This window comes from Pseudopipra pipra, chromosome Z, assembly GCF_036250125.1.
Source record: "Pseudopipra pipra isolate bDixPip1 chromosome Z, bDixPip1.hap1, whole genome shotgun sequence".
Lineage (NCBI taxonomy): Eukaryota > Metazoa > Chordata > Aves > Passeriformes > Pipridae > Pseudopipra > Pseudopipra pipra.
The window spans coordinates 19,937,138-19,955,583 of NC_087581.1; the positions used below are offsets into that span (position 1 = coordinate 19,937,138).

Below are 18,446 nucleotides of genomic sequence, written 5' to 3' on the forward strand. Positions count from 1 at the left end.
AATCACAAATATTAAGTCTTCTTCAGGACACTGTTGTGACCAAAGGTACTATCATGATTCCTGTAAGAATGAGGTAGACCAAACAGACAGCTAAAAAAAATAACTACTGCTTTAATATAGTTTAGGTTAATCTCTTTGTCGTAGGAAGATCATGTGGAAAAACACTTTGAAAGGCTGAATCTGGGGAGTAACTCTTAACCTATAAGAACTCTAGCCCTTATATTTCATTGAGATAACTAAAACCGGGAACTAGAACTGCATTAGGTTTGACTCTGTTGGGCTTTATTTGTCGCAAGGAGCAAGTACCGTTTGCTCGCTCCACAGGTGGCTTCAGTCACTGCATACTGGATGCCCAAGACAGTTCATTGCAGAACAAATCTTCCTGGCATACCTCTGCCTCCACCAGCTGGAATACAAATATGAAGATCAAAATAAAAAAAAAATTACTAGTATGTGAAAGAACAGATTCAACTGATGTGGTGACATAATTTAGTGTTGGCTTACTTGTCTCCCGATTCTGCAAATCCAAAGTTTCAAGTTCTCAGTACTTTGTTGTACATGTAAAGGAGGTCTTGCACTTCAGTGCAACACACAGTTCAGTGACATGCACATGTTTTAAGTACCTATTGCTTTAGGGTTTTATGCTGCATCTCTAATAGTTTTGGGATTTTTTACTGTATCATAGCTATGATTCACAATGCAGGAATTTTTGCAAATGATGACATTACATATATGTTACTGTTCTAATATCAATCAATAACTTGCTTGCTTGAAAGATGCTTTTCCTCCCATCTTTATTCTGCCATGCAGTAAACTGCAACCTTACTTAATCAAGAGGTGTGGCAGTGCAATTTCATCCTACTATGACAAAGTGCAAAGTTTTTCCTGGATTACTCTGTTGCTAGCATCATACTCTAGATTCCTTTTTTGGGAAACACTGGTTTAGAAAGTGAAAGTCAAGACAGCTTCAGTGTGGATAATAGATGAGTAATGGGGGAGCTATGAAAAATATCCTTGACACCTGGAATGGTTATTCATTAACTTTCCAGACACTCTAGAATCATGGGAAGTGTTCTGCCATAGAGGAATCTGTACTGTCTTGCATCAGAGCCCAATGCCAAATTGGAGAAATTGAAGGCCATACTTACTCCATATGAACTTATCTGCACAAACTTTGTGGGTTTAGGTTTTTAATTTTTAGTATCCTCTAAATACTGATATGGAAGTTGCAGGGTCATAGGGTTTGAATGTACAAACAAGACACAGAACTCAGAAGAACCATGGCATTTGATCTTTGAAAGCTATATATGAATGCATACTCCTATGAAAACCCCAAACTGCAAAAATCATTTGTAGTGGGCTAGAGAGGTATTTGACAGATTATGTGCAAGTACATACATGTGTCTTTCATTATTTGATTGCCTTAGGAGACTGGTGTTTAAGTTGGCAGATCTACTTATTAAAAGCAAAGCTCTTTGGCTGGCAGAATTACAGAATGCCTGAAGGAGAGAGACGAAATGCTGAGAGCAAAAGAGAGAGAACGTGTAATGTGCAGAAAACATGGGGAAGCTATAAAGCCAGCAGGAAAAAGTAGACTTAAATGTGGTACCAGTTTGTTCTATTGGGCTCAATTTGATTGCCATACAGAAGCAAAAGCATGGAGCTCTCTTATTTCAATATAAAGTTAATATTCTGGAAAATACAGTGTTTTTTGTCATGCTAAGTATTATTTGGTTATCTATTTGCAGCTCATCAGAAATCTTTGAGTCTTTGACTCAAATTAGAAGAAAAAAGGCATCTTGCTTCAAAGCTTTACAAAGTACTGTCAGACCATGACATAAGTGGACACTACAGTATGCTCTAAAACTTTGTTATGTGTTAAGTTTCTACATTTAATTTCGTGATAAGTAATTTGTAACTATTTGGGGGGAGGGAATAAAACAAAAAAACTCAACCCAGGATTTATACATTTGAGTTTAGAACAAAACTATCCTGCAAGGTTTTGGAACCAGCATCCAAGCAAGTCGAGTATGTGTGTCTAGAGAAGCCTGTACCCATGGCCTTGCACTTTCTCAATGGAGTTGGCTTCCTTTGCAACCTCAGACATCACAGATTAGCTGGTCCTTTGCATTGTTCATTCCTAGCTGAATGCCATTATATAATAACCAGCCCCCCTTCTCTGTCTCCTAAGACTTCTCAGTTTGAGAGCAAGGTTTGAAATGTAGGAAGCTGACTGGTGAAAAGCAGACTGATGTAGTGAAACAAGAAAAAGAGAAGCAGAAGGTCTGGCTCACCCAAGAGATCAAGACATATACTATTAAAGAAAAAAAAAACACCAAAAAAACCCCAAAAATAAAAGGGCATTTCCCTTAAAATAAGACCTAGGCTTAGAGGATTGTTCACACTGATCTCTATAAATTACTTGAGGGGCTATTAGTGGCACACCTACTGCAAAAGACTGGAATCCATTGGGAGGTGACAGGTTGCTATTCAGCAATTCTGAGTCCTGCAAGAAATAGGTGGTAGCGTAGCAGAGCTCAGGTGAATTACACTAGCTGTCTGCTGCATCTGCCATTTTTGAGGAGCTTTATCTTGTAAAAGTCTCAGTAAAGTTCTCTGAAGATGCCACATCTGAGCTAATTAAATTACAAGTTTTTCCAGCTTCATGCAGGCAGTTCATGTGAACTGTGTTTAAAAACAAGGAGTCATATGCCTGTTAGAAAAATCAGGTCAGTTTAAAATTAATGTATTCCTCTTTCTCCTGTTCTCGACAGGGAACTGGCTTTTTTTGGAAGTATTCTCCATCTGGGAGTCAAGTGAGATATCCTTTTTCCTATTGGCATGGTCCACATTTAAATAAATAAATAAATTCATTTGAAAAGATAAAATGAAATGAGAAAGAGATGTTCCCTTTTGCTAGGGTCAAATAAAGGTAACTGGTTCTTTCTTCTGTCAAGATGACCAGGGGATTCCTGTGGAGCAAAATCATAATAAAAACCATAAATGCAAGACTTCCTTATTTTTTCTTCTCTCTCCATTTTTTTCTTTTTTTTTTCCCCCAGTAGGATAGCTGGAAAACAACCAGGATGTAATTGGCATTTTGACAGAATACCAGCCAATTCCCAGTCCTTGCTGGCCAGTGTGGAAGAAGACTTACTTCCAGCCAGCAGCCTTTCAGCTTCACAAACCTCCACCCACTTCTTAGTGAGTCATAGCTGGAAGGCCTTTTCACATGTTTGATCACATCTTGTGCAAGTCAAGAATGTATTTTTTACTCCTTTATTGCATCCTATATTTAACATTCCGACACAACTGAGTGATTATAGCTTTAAGTTCTGTACATATGTGGAAATAGAGATAGATGTATAGATAAATAGTGTCACTATATTTGCAGATATGGATGGGTGAGAGGACCAGCTAACTTTCTTGTCAGGAGCAAGATGGTGGAAAAAGTGGTTTGGGTTTTTTATGTGTGTGACCTGTAGAAGCTCAGTACACTAGCAGCACTTAAATATACAAGAGATTAGTATTTGTTGGCATGCTCATGTATGCACCTAGTACTCCTTTAAGTTCGGAAACATATTAATCCTGTTCCCCATGAATTTTCTACAGGGAAGTTGGAAAACATCTACAACACATTCCACTGTGCTGGAGAAAGACAGTGTAGGACAGCTGCCTGGGAGCAGAAGTAAGGAAAGGAAGGAACAAGTCTTTGTGCAGGACATAAGAAGAGCTTCTGCCTCCCTCATTTATTCTCTGAAACAGCTGCTTTTATTTCATCCACCTGAGCTTAAGATCATGAGGAACATGTCAGTTCTTAACCAGATGCATGTTTTTTTTAGTTTGCAAAGACCTTCTGCAGTTTAGACTTTTCAGTCTCACTTACAAAATATTGCTTTCACTTATTTCATCCTCCTTTGTCACTCTTTCACAACACACACTGGTTTTCCAGAGGGACACATTTTCCTTTGTTTTAGTCTTAAAGGCACTCTAGCACTGTAGGGCTCTATAGAGGTTACAAAAGGATCTCTTAGATTTGCTCACAATTATGCTTGGGTTTTCTTAGGGAGGCGTTGTCTCTTGCTTTTGGTCTCTTTGCAAGTGAGTACTCCCAGTGCAGACTGAAATTCTGTTCCATTCCTCCTTAGCCTGACTTCAGTTAATCTTTGGCTTGCAGACGGTGATGTGAAAACATAGCCAGTTTTTCATCAGCACCATATTTGTTGTTATTTTCAATTTTTTTTATACACTTCTTATAAGCAGGTTTTGCACTATAAGAATTTCTGCAACACAGTGTGCTAGGCACAAATGAAGGTCTTTACCAGTTAGTTAGTCAGCCTGTTGAGCCCCTGACTGCTTTGTTAAGGTATATGAAATTCATTCACCACCTTAAGTGCTAAGGTCTAGATTAAAGTTACTTTAGCAGTGGAGTGTGAACAAACAGTGATACGTGTACTTCATATTCCATTACATCCTTTCTTGTATAGCATCTATATATGAAATATATTACAATTAGAAAATAACACTGACATTGCTATGCAGAGAAGTCTCAAAAGGAGTATGATATGGCTCAAAAAATGTTATTACATACAGACTTACAGCTTTCTTCTTCATTGAAATTAAAGAGAATGGTAGGATTAACTCTCTGCAGATTCAGTCCAGGATTTTCCTAATAATGTTGTTTCTGTGTCTGTGTCAAATCTCCCCATGGTTTAATGGCTGTATGGATTAACCCAGTTTTACTTTCTTATAAGACTACTTTTCAGCATTGCTGTATTTTGTTGCTGCAGCTATAGCCCTAAGCTTTTTTTTTTCTTTAAGAGGAGGAAAAATGTTTGATATGAAATGCATTAGTTTCTTGAATAAAAGTCCTGGTGCTAGAGAGCTGTTGCTATTGTTTGCTTTTTTTTTTCTGGGCGACTGCTATATACTCATTATTTTCAACATTCAGTGTACTTACAAATGTTTCCCATAATTCCCAAAAGATGAAGGAGCTGTCAGCAGCTTCTGCAGTTCTTTTATGTAAATCTTCTAGATATAAACAACTTGACTTCTCAAGCACAATAATACATATTATCTTTTTCTTGAAGTAGTGAAGAGCCTGTTCTTTTCCTCTGGATTGCTTGCCTGTGGATAGTTTGAGGCAGATTTGTTGGCATTTTCCCCCCCATTAATTTCTCTACAGAAAAAAGGTAGCAAATCAAAGCATTCTTTCAGAGTAGAACAACGTACTACCCTGAATTTTTATGTATTTTGATTATTGAATTAAAGAGGGGGTTTTAAATATGCTTTTCAAATGGAGTTATTGTCACAAACCAGTAATGGCCTTGCCTAAGAAATTTTATGGTACCAAAAAAAAGGAAATAGCAATAAGGAGCAAGGATTCTTTACAGATGGGACAGGTAATTCTCAACAGTGTTACAGCAATCCCAGTATCTCACAGTGAACATTCATCCAGTAGTCCTGTCTTGGTTATAAAGAGCAGATGCTTCTGGGGCACCATTTCTAACCATCACTATGTTTATGTGGAAAGGAAATTGAGGTTAGTAATCTTTGTAGGTTAGCACCAGACTATTCAGAAGAAAATATATGCAACTGCTTTTTATGTAAAAACAGTTCCAGCTCAGGAACTCACTCTATCTGTGAAGTTTTACCTGATGAAAATCATTGAAATCATGTCACCATGACTCTCTACTGCCTGTACAGAACCAAAATTTTCAAGTGCCTCTTGAGATGGACCTCAGTATTTCTTCCCTTAAAAGGTAGGCAGCTACCTCTCTCCTGTGTGTCAAAGGTTTCCAGGAACAACCAAATATGTATTTCCTTTCCCACTTGCTGGGAAGACTCAGGAGCAAATTTTGGACTGAAGTATTTTTGCATGAGAAGCCATGTTGAGATGATAGAAAATTCAGGTTTGAAGAGGAAAATAAACAGGAGAGTATAAACCTACTGAATGACCATGTGTCCTTCTACAATCTGGATAATGTTTCAGATAATAAATAACTCAGCTCTTCAGCTGAGTTTCGTTCCTTGAGAGCACTGGCCATTGTGCACTGAAATGCACAGGATAATTTCATGGGAAAAATGCTGTACCATTATGTAAAAGAGATGAAACCATCAGCTGAAATTGCACATGCAGTCTTAGTTCTTTGTGGTCTTAGCTTTTGAGTGCTTGACCTTGTGGTCTTAATGTTCTTAGAATGTAATTTCATGTGTCTGTGTAGTATAGCAGACAGCAGGTAGAGGGAGCTTTGTTGCTGTAGCAAAAACACCATGTAAATGTATTAACTTACATCTAGTCACTTTAAAATAAATTACACTTTTACTAGAGTTTCACCATTGCTTTATTAAAAAAGAATTCTAGAGTGCAGAAGTTAGTAGAAATCATGGCTTTAATATCCTTGGAAAAGATGCGGTAGTTTGTGAGAAGGCAGCTGGCATCAGTTCTAAAGGAATGCTTAGTTAATGTTAAGACCAGTAAGGAAGCTTTTGTTTGTAGAGATCTGTCAAAATTTTGTTCCAATTCCAATGAGGACTTCTACATACTGCTATTAAAATCTGGATGTTTAATGGCAAGAATAACACTGAAGCACTGGGAACCTGATAAGTAAGTCAGCAGAGGCAACTGCCAATGGAATGTGCTGTTTATCCTCACGCCAGTGTTATCCATACTACACTTGAATATTCAGTGTTACATGTTTTCCTTCTTGATACCGTGTACAGTTTCGTGTCAAACCACTGCCAGAAGCTGTAATTGTCCGTTAGTGTCTCTGAGGAGAACTGGGCAGAGTAACTCAAATTCTTGCGGAGCTCAGCTCTTTTCTAGCCCTGGAGCAGCAATCCTGAAGGAGGAGGAGGGAATATAACAAGCCTCACTTCATGAAAAAGGCAATGTTTTGCACTGTACTGATCTGTTTACTCAATTGACCCTGTCCTGTTCCTCCCTTTCTGTCATCTCTGTAATCGTCTTTTTTGCTTGTGGTGATGCAGTAGCTTGGTACCCTACACCACAGTTTACCTCTCATCTGCTAATATCTCTCTGACTGTAAACTCCTGGCAGGGAACCTGCAGACATCAACAAGACAAGAAAAGCAGGCGTTGGCTTACTAGAATATTTTTTCTGCCCTCAGAATCATACTCTCAGATCCTTGCTGGCTTGTTCTATTTAGAGACATTAACCTGTCCTCCCATTTAAAGTGATGCTCATCAGGAATGTGAGAACACTGCTACTGCTGTGCTTCTGCATGTCACACAGGGCTTGGAGTGATCCCTGAGAGTGAGGGCTAAGAAGGATTTCCTTGCCAGTCTGCCACACCTGAGAAAAGCATGCACGGCCTCAAGCTGTGCCAGGACTCAGACCCTGTGATAGGGGTAAGATACACCTTTCCTGAAAGCCAGCAGTGTTGAAGCCCCAGTGCCAGCCTGCTTGGGGTAGAGCTCCAAAGGTGTCTGTGCTGAACCTCCTCTGTGCTCCTCAGCTTATTGAATGCCTTCTTTGACTTAGAAGTAGAAAGATACCTTTTACTACATTCCTGCTTATTTCTTATTTTACACTGTTTATCTCACAGCTCCTTGAAAGAACAGTTGAAGAAGCAGGTGGTTTTCCCATCGCTTCCTTGTTTTTTTGGGAGGCGGGAGTTTATTTTGCAAAATAGTTTATGCATTATATATGCCATTATAATACAGTGGCATGGCAGAAGGCTGTACTTAGTTAATATATTTTCCTCAGAACAGTTCTGTTCATGATTTCTGATTATGTTAATAATAGTTTTAAATAGTTGCAGCCACTGAAAGCCTAAAATTCAGTTGTTTTGAAAAGGAGTAGTGCAAAAGCTCACCTGTAGAGGGAACCAGAATACTGTCTTAACTACAGGCTGCTTTTTAGAAATTATCTCTGCTTCAGATGAAGCCAACAAAGGACGTGTGTTGTCTTAATTATAGCTTCTATTTCTAAGTATGTTCAGTAGCAGATGAAAAAGTGTCTGACAGGTCATAGTTCATAAAGTTACTGAGGTTTAATCTGATAGAATATTATGTATAGAACTCCTTCCCAGTACAGGCATTATTGCTTCTCTTTCAATAAATTATAGAAAGAGGACTTTATGAAATATTAAATTAATAAGTGTGAAACATGATTAGCAGCTACTGCTGAAAGTATTAACCTGTTATGAAGGAATATAGTCCTCTACACTCTGTTGCTTGGTGGGTTTGCTATGCTGCTTATCTCTGCAAGTAAACTTTCCTCAAGCCAGACACCATCTCTGTGTTCTTTCTCTCCCTGCTTTCATTTTACTTTGTCTTAGAGGAATTCTGAGTTGATTAAAACAGCAGCTCAAGGACAAGTATTCATTTTTGTGTCAGAGAAGGGTAAAAAGATCCCAGATTTCTTTCAGGAGAATTTGTACATTATAAAGTAAGACTTTCAAATCAAAGCTTTGTTCTGCCTAGTCCTGCCACCTCTTGTTTATGAATTATTTTCTTGTACTAATCTATGTTTGCCTGGGCTTGTTTCACCCCTTTTCACATGGTTGCCCCTTGTTCTTCTCAGCCTGAGAGTGCTGCTGGCACAACTTTATGAATGGGGATGAAGAGAGGAGTAAGTTCTCCTGGCACCCCAAAACTTCCTGCATAGTAACCATGCACATGATACCTTATCAATCAGATTGTTGCTTGTACACATGTGCTGATAACCCTGGAAAGTATCTAGGCAAAATATTTTACTGGTCTCAGTTACAGCATTGATTTATGCAGGTAACTTATGTCTCTTTTCGACATATTATGTGCAACAGGGATAAAATGAAGTAACATTCAGTTTTTATTCTCACCCTCTTAGATTCAGTGCATTGGACTATAAATGACTCTATCTTATTATGCATAATTGTCCTTCTGAAAAAATGACTGCCTTATTCTGTAAAATGTCACATATATTATAATGTTTCATACATTTTTCTATAAAGGTCAGTTTGAGATGCCCTTTTTTGAGTTTATAGGCTGTGGTGGGGGGAAACAGTTTTCCCCCTGAAGTTATAAAATGGTAAATCCCCAGGGGGTGGTGACCCCCTTGGAAGTTTGAACCCATGAGCGCTTTTGCAAAATATAAACATATCACACTTAGACCGGAAGAGAAAGGTAGTAGTTATAGTTGTTGTTGGAGTGGTGGCCATGTTCTGAGGCCATGAGGAGAAGGGGCAGGAGCCCCTCTTGGGGGCTGCGGGGACTTGAACAGTGTAAGATTGGGCTAAGTATCTGTAGCTGAGCCGGGGGATGTTTCTCCACTGTGATCCGCAGCAAGAGATACTGAAAAGTGGCAGCAGAACAGCAGTGGACGAAGAAAGTGGCAGAGAGCCAGAGGAGATAAGACCAAACAGCAACAACAGGCATGCAGCAACACAGAGAACTCCTAGAAGGAGAGAGAGAAAGAGAAAGAGAGCCAGCAGCAGAGAGAGCAAGACTAAGATCTACAGAGACAGAGTTTGGGGTAAGGACTGAAGCCAAAAACCCCCAAACCCCTCTGAGACCTCCGAGAGAGAGGAGGATGATGAACTCTTACTTGAAAGAGTCTTAAAGTGCTACAGCACTGCAGAAAGGAGCTGAAAAGCTCAGAGAAGGAATGTGGAGGGGGTGACCCTGGCCCCCCTTGCCACTGCTGCCAAGCTAAGCTAGCAGCCTGAGATCAGAGCACAGAAGCTCTGATAGAACTCTTGAGGTAGAGGCCTTCAACTGGAAGCTGCCCAAGACGTTCTGACTCAGGGATGAATCCCCTGAGGAAGGGACCTTCATGGGGGTCTTACACCCCATGATATGACATGGTGAAGTGAGTTTTGTACCTGCTATGCAGCCTATGGAAGAGAAGGCCCTCGCTTGGAGAAGATGGGCCGAGGGGCTTGGATACCCCCTTGTGTGTATTGGCAGAGATCCAGCTACAGCTGCTGCATGTAAGAGAGAGACAGAGAGAACCTGCTGCCTTAGAGACTGCTGCTCTGAAAGTAGAAAAGATCTTTTCCTTCTTCCCTCCTGGACTTTTATTTGGAGGGGAGAAGAGATTTGATCCATTGTAAATACTTTTATGTCATGGTAGAGATAGCTAAGATTGTATATAATGTATCGTAGTATTTATTTGTACAGTCATTGTAATATATATTCCCTTTCCCCCATTTTGAGTCTCTTGTAGTGTCTGGAAAAACATCTCACACTGAGTTGAGATGTGGGAGGGGGCTTGGACTAGGGAATTGGATTTTGGAGCTCTCAAATCATGACATAGGCTATGTTTGTCAGTACCAACCTCACACAGAGGAATCTGGAAACGTTGGCTCTGTGTTTTGGGCATACACTGGGACTGACTGGAGTCAAAAAGTCATGCTCTCTTGAGAACTCCTGCTGTTGTCATCCTTTGGAATAAGCCCCTTGGATAAGTTCTTGTCACTAGGTATTACTGATGTAGGATCACAGTAGAAATATGAATGCTTTACAAAGATATTGGAAGTCTGGAAGTGTATTGCCAGAGTACTGTTTGTCCATGAGGGTTATATGTTGTAATTGAGATGTCCCAGGAAGGCCGTTTCGTTTTAGTCAGGTATTTCTCCATTGAAGATGGAGTAAAAAGAGGAATGACAGCAGATGTGATAAACCATTTTTTCAATACAGATTTGTATTTCGTTCTGTGGCTAAAATCTTCAGTGTTCTGTTAACAGAACATCTAGATCTAAGTGATTTAGATCTAACAGAACATCTGCATCTAAATGGAGAACTTTTCCTCCAGTTCATACCCGTCGCCTACTGACCGATGGAAGAAGCAGACTGTGCTGGTCGCATTAAATTGAAGGGTCTTAAAATGGTGTAATTTTCATCCAGCTTTCAGGTTGTGCCCCAGTCATGTAAGGGCACCAGTGGGCATAATTTCTCTGTTCCTTTTCATAGCTCTGGGGTCATTCATATTCCAATAAACCTTAAGTCTCACACATTTGTCTGCCTCCATATAAATGGGCTTCTTGTGAGCCCAAAGGCTGATAGCGTTGGTGGGCCCAACCATTCTTTTTTCTACTGCTGCAATAGTCTTCACCTGTCTTCATTTCTCCCGGATTTAGTTTTTGCTAGCTGCCAAGGCTTCTGTGGTATTCTGAGTCTGAAATCTGCCTGATTGACTGCATCTCATAAGAGACAAGTAGTAGCTGACAGACTTATTAAGCCACTTGTAATGATATGTCAAATTCACTGAAGCTTAAATCTCTTTCATATTTTTCCATGTTGTGTTTTAAAATATTTCTAACAAAACCAATACTGGAGAAGGTAGTTGAGCCCTGAACTGCTCTTCCTCCTGACAGTTTTAGTGGTGCTTTCATCCTCTAGTAGGATTTAACTATAGCCAACCTAAATCACCTCAGGTCAGTAGGGTCTAAGGAGAGGTATTCTTCTTTTCCAACTGTTGCAGCTGAATTTACAATGTATTGCAGTCCTTGATTTGTCTGAGACACACAGTGACACTAACTTTGTCTCCATTCTCACCTTTTTGTCTTTCATCTTGGCCCAGTGAAAACGTTTTGCTAATGGCAGTTGGGCAGTTCTATACACTGTTCTTTTCATAAATACCAGTAGGTTATCTGAAAATGCATATGCCAAGGCAAGGTTATAGTCCTCAAATCTCAGAGTAAGTTGCTCTCTGGTATTTAATTGTAATACCAGACTTAACTTCTGTGTTGGTCTGACACTGAACCCAAAGCATAGATCTCTCTTGAAAATTTCTCCATAAAGTTTAGTGTTCTGGGGTTTTTTAATCTTTCATACTGTTCTACTGAAACTTTTTGCAAGAACTTGCTACTTGCTAAGAGTACAAGGAAACATACAATGGACCACAGAATGCTTCTCACTAGGAGTTAAGAGTTTTGTGTCAGTAAGACTCTGCTCGCTCTCTGACGTGTTGTGAGGCTCATGTGGCCTTTCTTCCCCAGCAGATTAAAGCAGGTGCTGAGGGGGCTGTGTCGGCTGAGGCTTGGCATCTGTACCACCTGCTACCACAGGGCCATGAGAAGCTTCAGGCCGTGCCCTCACCTGGGTGGAGGTACCCCCTGGTGCTTTCCACTCTTCCAGCATCTGCACTTGTGTTTCTGCAGGCATGGCTTTTGGTGTGTAACTAATGCAGCCTTCTGAAGCACTGCTGTCTCTGGCCTGGGAGTCATTAGCAGTCAGCACATGGGAGGAATACAGGGGACTGCTCAATAGGATACTATTGCCTTAAAGGTGATGCCTCAGAGCTTACTATGCAGAACTGCCAAACTGCCTTTGTTTCCAATGCATCTTCACTGGAATTCAACATTGTAAACTGACAAGTGCTTGAATTCATCCATTATGGATCCTTATTGATTCTGTTTCAAGGAAAATAGGTGATACTAGTGGAACACTTTTTGAATTCCATTTCCCGTACCTAGGAGAGTACGTAACTGCTGAAGTAACTGTATTGCAGTCAAATAAGCTCCTATGTTTTCCAGAATTTTCTGTAGCAAGCATGGGCGTTGAACTTTGTTGGAAACCCTCCACTGTCCACAGCTTGTAATGCATTACACTGATGGTATCACTGGCAAAAGTATTTTAGGTGATTGATCAGCTATAGTTTCTTCACAGTTTACTGGCTAATCTTGTTGGAGTATTGTCACAATTGCTTGACCATGATCCTTACCTTCGCATTTTTTCTTCTTCATTAATTAATATGCTTATATTTAATATATGTAATTTCAGTACTGGTCAAACCATTCCTGTTTCGACTTATTGCATGATTTTCAAACAAGTATGTGTGTAAATCCATAATAATTCGCAATGTTAGTGGATACAGTTGCATGCATAAAGAGTATATCTGCATGCACATAAGTCAGTTATAAACATCTGAAGACCTGAGCTCTCAAATAGTAGACTTTTATATAGAGCTGTGTTGTCATCAAATGCAATATACATGCAAAAACGTTAATGCCGTTTCTGGAGAAATAAGAACATTCATGGAGATCTTAAAGCTAAATTCAAGTGATGTTAGTATATAGTTCCTTCAAATATTTAGAAATTAAACTCCTTTTCATGGTGTGGATTGTACATTTTAAGGGGTTTTATTATATGTATTTTTCCATTTCATTATTCATCTAGCAGTAATGAAAGATTTGGCTCAGAAGCATCTGAAGCCAAATTGTAGCTTTAAATTTCCACTTGTCATTGCCAGATACTAAGTCTAAAGTATATCTTTTTACTGAGAACCCTTCCAAAAGGTGCAGCTGTATACTGGTTTCATCTTGCATTTTGTAGCTGTGTTGGCAACCATTGAACGTAAGGTATGCTCTCATCTCCCACACATTGCCATTGCCTTAGAGCTATTCAGTCCTGTCTGTATCAAGAAGAAGGAAGAGTTTGCAGATTGGAGAGAACCCTGATGTTGTTCATCTCATTGGTTCTCACTGCAGCAAGGTAAAAATAGAGCTAGTGGAAAATCCAGCTTTTGTCAAGTGTCACTGGAAGCTTCCTTACTATCTGGAGACCCACTACCAGACCTGGGAAGAAGCATAAAAGCTATATAATAGTTTTCAGAACCATAATATTTTGGAGACCCTGGAATTAAAAAAGAAAAAAGAACAACAAAAAAACAGGAATTTTGGGGGAAATTATTGCTTTAAATAAAAAATTAATACTGGATTTTAGCAAAGGGATCTACAAAGTACCTTAGATCCTTAGGTGTGGATTTGGTTCTCCAATCCTCTGTGCTGTCCTACAGTGTTCTTCAAAGCAAAAGATTATTTTGGAATCAAGTACTAAATTCAGTTTGCATGTGAGCTTTTGTTCAGTTCTCTTTCACTAAAAGTGACCTGTCTGAAAAGTTTTCCTTTCCCTTTGTACATCTGAATGTGCATGCTGAGTTTTCTTTTGGAACACCCAAGCTAGAATCATAACTTCTTTAAGCATAACTTGTATCCTAGCTCTAGGGGTAAATTCTCGGCCCTGCCCCCCTGCCCTCCCCCCACCCCAATTAGGTGTAGTTTTATTCAGTTTAGCCCCTGAGATTTCCTCTCAGCATTTTGAAACTGAAATGCACTGTTTCCAAATTGGGCTGTCCTCCGTGTCAATGTTATGAAGTGGCTTCGGTTCTGTGAGTACTGTTAAGTCTATTTTTTTTTCTAACTTGTGTGTTTTGTGAGGCCTTACACCTTTAAATGAACGTAATTTTCTATTCTGTGCAGAAGTGGGAAAATTTAAAGCAAAAGTCAGTATGATGTTGTGCACTAGTTATAGTGGAGGTGCCACAATGAGTAGGAAATCCTAGAACAGGTGGCAGGTTAAGCGATTTTAATTTGTTCATGCCTACATGTTGATGAAATGAGTGTTTTTCTTCTATGTTGATGAGCATTATGGCTGTGTGACTTAGATGTTTTTTTCTGTCACTGAAGGTAACTGCAGGTTTTGTACCTGTCATTGTGTGTCTGTGTGTTATTTGTGTCTTTTTGCTGTAGAGCTTGTACACGTGCATAGTATTAAAAGATAGGTGAATATCACAAGTTTTCAGTCATATATGCAAGTATCTTACAGACTGCTTACTTATGGAATAGATTGTCATTCATTTAAATTTCTTATCATTTCTAAAGTTCGGCAATGTCTTTGGAAGATACAGGTTTCCAGTTTTGGAAAGGAATATGATAAAGGGAGGAAGAGACATCAGAAATTCTCTGAACTTCTAAAATACATATTTTAGGGGAACAGAGAAGTATTGGAAACCTGTCTTTTTAAGCAATGTGATGTTTGCCTTGCATACACATATTCTGTAGACATATTACGGATTTTGCATAAATATAAAGGGAAATGCATAGCTTCCAAAAGCCTTTCACTTTAATTAAGAGTATTATTGATCAATGAACAGATATTCAGTAATAGATTATGATACAAACCTAGTTTATAAGCTAAAATTCTGCTTAAAGTTTAGATGAAAAGCATGGAGCATCAGGTAGGTTGCAGGAAAAGTCACTTTATGTTTAGCTAACCTATGTAGGGTCTACACCACCCCATTCCTCATTTCCCATGGAGACAAAGTGTTTTCTGTATTGTCTTGTCTTCACCTTGCAAGGTGCTTCTTCCCATGAACTGCACTCTCATAGCATACCCTTTGATATGACTGATCTTCCATTTATTCTTTCAATAAATTTGCCCACATCATAAGATCGATTTATAGTTTGAGATTGAAAGGAACTACTTGATCTGAAAATTAGAAATCAGATGGTCTGTAATTCATTATGCCTGAGCAGAGGCTGCTTGGAGGGCAGCATTTTTCATTTGGGCCCATCTTGTGTCTGATGAAGCAGATGTTAAGCTAATAGAGGTGTTCCAGGTGGAAAGTGACTTAAAGGTGGAAAGAATTGAAAAGTCCATGCCTTCCCTGAATAGCTTGTTCTGCATTAATAACTATACTTGGAGATACAATGGTCAGCTGTACCTATATAACGTGCTTTCTTTGAATTCAGCTTTTAATCAGTGTTATATTAAGTCAGAGTTTATTATGTCTGGGCACCCCTGGTGGTCTAGTGGTTAGGATGTGGCGCTCTCACCGCTGCGGCCCGAGTTCGATTCCCAGTCAGGGAAACTCCCCCGGGCAGATGGAGCTCGTCAGCCCTGTAAGGCCATCCATCTAAGAGAAGGTCACTCTAAACAAACCTACGTCCTGAGGACCTCGATGCCACTGTCCAAGCTGGCTCGGCCCCAGTAGATGAACCTTGGGATTAAAGGGTGGGCTCAGTTCAGCGCACACTGTGTCTCACCTAAAAAATCCACTGCGCAGGCTCAAAGGGTAAAGACCTTTCCCAAATCTTCGCTCGCAAAGACTGGCCATACAACTTATTATGTCTACTCATTTGCATTTTTCAGCTCACTAAGGTGTCACCAAGGAAGGAACCTATCCTCTAAAAAGCTGTGCAGATAATCCTTATACAGTGCTGTCTTTTATTGCTTTATATGAGTCTAGTGTCAGTTTTTTCTTTATTTTGCCCATGACTTATAATGTAGCTAGCATGTAGTCATGTTACTTGTCCTTTTATAGTGTGGGTCAGGTATTAGAACTCTTTTGACCTCAGGAATTGCTCTGATTTTCCAGAAGTCATTAAAAAGTAGCATCAGCAGGCCAGGGATCTGCTTAGGCAACTCTTTTGGGACTCCTGAATGCTTATTTTCTGGGCACCCTAAGTTAAACTGTTATGGCTAACAGATGTTTTTCTAATGTCTTCACTTATGAATGGACTAAAAAGTATTCCAACATTGTGGTACCATCATCTTCCTTCTTTTTGCAAGGGACGTGTCTCAGCGTCTCAGTACGCTTCACTTCATTACTACTTACTAAATAATTTTTATATATTGTCTTTCATCTCTCCTCATCTTTCTACACTTCCGAACTTCTGTCTCTTCCATGCAGGTTTTAAATTTGTGTTAGTTTTGGCTGCGGTAGAGTTAATTTTCTTCACAGTAGCTAGCATGGGGCTGTGTTTGGCATGCTGGAAACAGTGCTGATAGCAAAGGGATGTTTTAGTTATTTCGAAGTGATGCTTATACAGTGTCAAGGCCTTTTCTTCTTCTCACCTCGCTCCACCAGCAAGGAGGATGGGGGTGCACAAGGAGCTGGGAGGGGGCACAGCCAGGCCAGCTGGCCCCAAATGACCACAGGAACATTCCACACCATATAGCATTGTGCTTAGCAATAAAACTGGGAGAAGAAGGAGTGAGGTATATACAGAGTGATGGCATTTGTCTTCCCATGTCATCATTATGGAGCCCCGCTTTCCGGAAGTGGCTGAACACCTGCCTGCCCATGGGGAGCAGTGAATTAATTCCTTGTTTTGCTTTGCTTGTGTGTGTGGCTTTGCTTTTCCTGTTAAACTGTCTGAACATCAACCCATTAATTTTCTCACTTTTATCCCTCTGATTCTCTCCTCCATCCAACCAGAGGAAAGCAAGCAAGCAGCTGTGTGAGACTTAGTTGCCGGCTGGGGTTAAACCACAATAAAACTGTTTGCATTTTTATGGAATTATGTAGTCTAAAATAGCGTGAATTATCAGCCAAAATTTTCTGCTTTCTCATTCTCAGTTGTTGTATTTTTGTTTCTTTTTTTGCTATGTCAAAAATTTTCACATTTTTCTCTTATTTTTTTTTCTTCTTTTATTTAGTTATCCTCATCACTTTGTTCAGTTTCAGTCTTGTAAGAATGGGTGGGGGGCACTATGTATGTATGTATACATATCCATGCAGGCATCTATGTGTATGTGTGTTTAAGAATTGCTTTCTGTTTGTCCATGGTGAGTTTAATTGGACAGAGATCGCCATCACTTAGGCAACTGGCATTTTTTACTTCAGTGATTAAGCTTTGTTTATCAATCATAATTCATCAAACTATGCCAGATGTTTCTGGCATAGTTTAATATCTTTATGTAAACATTTTTGCTTTCCAAGTGTTAAACAGAACCACTCTAAAACTTTTGAATTATTCTTTTGGCAAAAATTGTGTATTCAGAGATAGATCATCACTCACATCACAGAGCTAGAATATTCCTTTATAGAGTATGTTCTCTGCATGAAGAAACTAGATTGTGTGAAAACTGACTTTGTATAAAATCTGTATGCAGTTTTGTTTGAGTCTACAAAATGTCCCTTTCCGATTATACCGCTATTTATTCTTAACCAGCCCTTGAAAAGGAGATTCTTGCTATAAGTAAACTACATTGTTCATAGTAAAATGCCTGAAAATTGAAATAAAAAGAAGTTGTTGAACTTTTTACGAGTGTGAAATACTTGTTTCTACTGCTGTTTCAGGTCTTTGTAAATCTGTTGTACCCACAGGATCTGCAGCTCTCGGACAGTGATGTGTTTAGTTCCCATACTTGGTGCACAGTGTATGTAAATGTTTCAGACCAGAAGATTTTTTTCTTTCTTTCCTTGCATTGTATTTCTGCAAAACCACAGACTACAAACTTTTATTATATTTTCTTTTTCCAGGCAGTACGGTGAGTGGTTCTAGGACTGAGTTAGGTCCCTAAAAGAAAATGCTATAAAAATGCAGTTACCATTGTTTTTATTCTATTTTCTGATTACTTATGGAGTCTTCTCTTGTGGCTCTGATATGTGGCATGTTTGTTCTGTTACTAAATTAACTGGTTGCATTGCATGTCAAGATTTTCATGAACAGTAATTGCATTGACCTGTAGCTTGGCTTATTCTTCTTCTTTTTCTTTTACAGCTTTTTCACTTCCAGATCTTACAGAACAGTTTGCACCCCCTGATGTTGCTCCACAGATTCTTGTCAAGTTAGTAGAGACCATTGAAAAAAAAGGTAGGCTGAAGAACAATCTACCAAGGTTTTTTGTTGCTTATGTAAACCAAGACTGCAGAATTGGATCCAGAGGTGGCATCTCCCCTTTCTAGAGCTGATATTGCTTAACACCTGAAA

General features: G+C 39.3%; 1 protein-coding gene across 2 annotated transcripts in view; it reads left to right on the forward strand.

Moving 5' to 3' along the window:
* Window positions 1–18,446, forward strand: part of PIK3R1 (phosphoinositide-3-kinase regulatory subunit 1) — a 62,278-nt gene that overhangs the window by 16,664 nt on the left and 27,168 nt on the right. For both annotated transcript variants that reach the window (XM_064641952.1, XM_064641953.1), the window contains exon 3: window positions 18,237–18,329. In XM_064641952.1, the coding sequence (XP_064498022.1) occupies window positions 18,237–18,329 (93 nt within the window). The remainder of the gene's footprint in view (window positions 1–18,236; window positions 18,330–18,446) is intronic.